We start from the raw sequence: 3,900 nt of genomic DNA, 5'->3' as shown, positions 1-3,900 counted from the left end.
AAAGCAGTCAACTCCAAAAGCTTGCCATGATTCCCTGCTGCAGGATAGATCCTCCAAAGTCTCAAAGCCTTTGGGTTATCTGTGCAACTTTCTAGGGATGACACCATGAGAACACTTTCATTGTGGATTGTATCTCAGATAAAGAGAACAGAAATTCTTACTACTTCAATGATAAGCAGTTTTATGGTACAGTGAGAAAAAATAATCATGTTATCAAAAATTTAATATTACTTTACTTTAAAATCAGTGCCTATAGAGGAAAGACAAGAAATCAAGCAATGCATTGCATTGGGCAAATATGCTACAACAGATATTTTTTAAATGTTTCGTTGTAAACGTACCACTCTGAGGACTAGCCAGCACCTAACAGAAACCATAGTATTTTCCGCCACCCTATGAACATGTGGAATCTGGAAAATAAAAAAGAATGATCAAAGCAGAATTCATGCCTTTGAATTGTAAATTGAGTGAGAAACATTAAGTATTCCATGGACTGTGAGGAGGGCAAGCAAGTAAAACCACAGTGCTTCTTGGAAGAACAGTGACAAATCTCTATCTCCCTTGCTTTGGGCCTTTTATAAAGAGGGACTAGACCTTGGTGGAGGATAGTCATGCTTTGTAAAATAGAAAGTTAGGCAAAAAAGAGGAAAACTATCAATGAGAAAGATTGACACTATGGCTGCAACAATGGGCTTAAACAAAATAATTATAAGAATGGCACTGCTCTGGGATCTGTTTCATTCTGTTATAAATAGGATTGCTATGAGTCAGAAGGGAGCTGTAGTGGCCTAATGCAAGAAGCTATGCTGCAATCCCAAAGGCACACAATTCAAATCCCACCAGCTGCCCTATGTGAAAACGATGGGAAATCTCCTGTGCTATTAACTGCCTTTGAAAACTTTCCACAGGATCAGCTATGGGCAGATTCCAACATGGTGGTACACAGCAGTAACAATAACATGAGTCGGAAGTGGTTTGACAGCATTTAACATCATTAATTACTTTTAATTTCTTTAAAGAGTTGCCCTTTCTGATCCAAACCTTTTATTCTTCCATGAAAGACCTTAAACTCTGTTCCTAGTAGATTAGTAAATTTGTCAAAATTACTGCTCAATTTTTGTTTTTCTTTCCATGCAGCGTAGAAATCAAACTGGATTCAGAATTTGCCATAGCATTGGGATATCTTGGTATCAACTGGATCTTGGTTGAAAATAGAGAATACTAGAAAGATGTTTACTTATAGTTAATTGATTATGTAAAAGTATTTGGGTAGATCATAACAAATTATGGCTAATATTGAAAAGAGTGAGAATCCTAGAATACTTAATTGTGCTCATTTAAAACCTCTACATTAACTAACAAACAGTTATCTGAACATAACAAAGAACTACTGCATGATATAAAATACGGAAGGGTGTGGATAAGCATTAAATCCTTTCTCCATATTTACTGAACCTGTATGTGAAGCAAATAATTTAAGAAGCTGGACTAAATGAAGAAAAATGTGATTTCAAAATAAAAGGAAGATTCATTAACAACCTGCATTATGGAGATGACACAAATTTGCATGTGCAAAGAAGACTCAAAATACTTACTGTGGAAGACCTGCAGCCTTCAGTAGATATTACATCTCACCATCACAAAAATGGAATTCCTCACTGCTGGACCAGTCAGCAACATCATGAGATATGGAGAAAAGATCAAAGTTGTCAATGATTTCATCTTACTTGGATTCAAAATCAACAACCATGGTAGTAACATAGTAACATTCAAGAAGTCAAAATATGTGTTGCATTGCCTGCTGTCAAAGACTTCTCCAAAGTTCTAAATAACAAGGATGTCAGTTGAAAGCCTCACGTGCACCTGATCCAAGGTTTCGTATTTTTAGTTGCTTCCTATACATCTGATAATTGGACAATAAATAAGGAAGAAAGAAATAATTGATGCCTTTGGTTTGTGGTGTTAGCAAAGAGTACTAAACATACCAAATCTGCCTTGAAAGTGTGTTCTGAGTGCTGCTCAGAGGCAAGGATGGTGACCCTTTGTCTCACGTACTCTGAATATATTTTCAGGATGAATCCGTTTTAGAAAGAGACCTCATTCTGGAAAAGATGGAGGGCCAGTGAAAAGGAAATACACCTTTTAAAAAGTGGATTGACAAAGTTACTACTGCAATACACTTGAGCATGTCAGAGATCAGGAGAGTGGTGAGGATAGGGCAGGCTGTGTATCTGTTGTTCATAGAGTCACTATGCCTTGTAGTCAGCTTGACAGCACTTACCAATAACAGCAATTGTTCGTAGTGTTTTCAGAGACTTGCTATTTCAGAAGTGGATGGCCTATTCTATTTCCTAGTCTCAAAGTTTTACTCATGGCTTCATAGACAGCAATTCCCCATTTTGCGTTTCTTCCTTGCTTTTCTTTCTTCTTCCTACTGTCCACGATAGAGAGTAGCAAGCTGGTACTGAGTGGTAGGCACAGTGGTGAAAGGTAAGTAAAAATACCAGTTTGTGAAGGGCTTGTGTAGTCAGGTAGTCACACAGAGGTATTTTCTGAGGATAATAGAAAATTATGAGAGGGTTGAGAGTCAAGGAGTGAAATAATGTAATGAAACTGTTAAATGATCTCTGAGAAAACACTGAAATGTGATTAATGATGGACTGAGGAAAATTGTCAGAGGCTGTTCCATTATCCAGGCAAGATATGCTGGTGTTTTGAACCAGGATGTTTGAACTGTAATAAGCAGTGGGGGTTATTAAAAACTGGCCTGAGGATGGTCCTGTTTTAAGTAAAAAACAGAAATGCTTTTCTAGAATGGTGAGAGATAGAGGAGTGGAGGATGCTTCCAAGGTTTACGTGTCAACAAATATCAGAGAAAAATGAAAAGAGGGTTTTGGTTTTTTCTCCGTTGTCTGAAAATGGGAGGAAAGGACAGAGTGTTAGGTGTATGATTGTTTTGTTTTTATCCATCAGCTCTACAATATCTTTCCATGGATAATGAAATTTCTTCCTGGATCTCACCAAACAGTTATTAAATACTGGGAAAAATTGAAAATGTTTGTTATTCAAGTGATTGAAAATCACAGGAGAGATTGGAATCCTGATCAACCCAGAGACTTCATTGATGCGTACCTCATGGAAATGGCAAAGGTGAGGAAATGACAGATATTTCGTATGCTTTATTAGTTTAGAGCAAATGGAAATGGATTCGTTTCCTATTATTTTCTGTAATGAATTCTCATAAGTTTGGTGCTTTAAAACAGTAAAAAGAAATTTTCTTCCAACTCTTGAGGCCATTATTCAAAAATCAGTATGGAAGCCCTGGGGAGGTTTTGTTTTCGTGACTTGTTTAAATTTTATTGTCTACCTTCACACGTTGGCCATGTTCCTTCTTCCATCCACAAAAACAGGAGTGTGGCATCACCTCCCCTCTCTGACCACAGCTTCGGTCTGTACTTTCAGATTTTCTTTGACCTTTGCCTCTTTCTTTCCTGACTTTTATGATAATATTATGATAACATCAGGCCATCTGGATAGTACACTATACTATCTCATAGCAAGATTCTGACCTAATCAATTAGCAAACCACTCTTTCTGTAAGGATATTTCTGTTAAGTCCAGCTGTAGAGACCTCGCCCTATGGAATAGAATAGAATTGATGCATGGAGATTCTAAGGCTGTAAGTCTCAGGTGGATTGTGGCTAATAGCAGAAAATAGTAAATTTGTGTTTTATTTACTATACAAAAGCATTTGTGTGAATCATAACAAACTATAGCTATTACATTAAAGTTGATGAGAATTTTAGAAAACTTAATTATGCTAATATGAAACCTATATGTAGACCAAGTAGCTGTTGTCCAGACAAAGAAAGGAAATGCTGCATGATTTGGAATCAGTAA

The 3,900-nt window shown here is 36.8% G+C and overlaps 1 protein-coding gene across 1 annotated transcript in view; it reads left to right on the top strand.

Annotated features, from left to right (window-relative positions):
• The window catches only part of LOC102847099 (cytochrome P450 2J2-like), a 42,633-nt gene that overhangs the window by 24,270 nt on the left and 14,463 nt on the right, over positions 1-3,900 (top strand). The window contains exon 5 of the mRNA XM_006879830.1: positions 2,974-3,150. Within this exon, the coding sequence (XP_006879892.1) occupies positions 2,974-3,150 (177 nt within the window). The remainder of the gene's footprint in view (positions 1-2,973; positions 3,151-3,900) is intronic.

This window comes from Elephantulus edwardii, unplaced genomic scaffold (genome assembly GCF_000299155.1).
Source record: "Elephantulus edwardii isolate Elephantulus edwardi_28Jun2011 unplaced genomic scaffold, EleEdw1.0 scaffold00005, whole genome shotgun sequence".
In the NCBI taxonomy this organism is placed as follows: domain Eukaryota; kingdom Metazoa; phylum Chordata; class Mammalia; order Macroscelidea; family Macroscelididae; genus Elephantulus; species Elephantulus edwardii.
The sequence above is the reverse complement of the archived record's forward strand: the minus strand, read 5'-3'. Positions and strand labels throughout refer to the sequence as shown.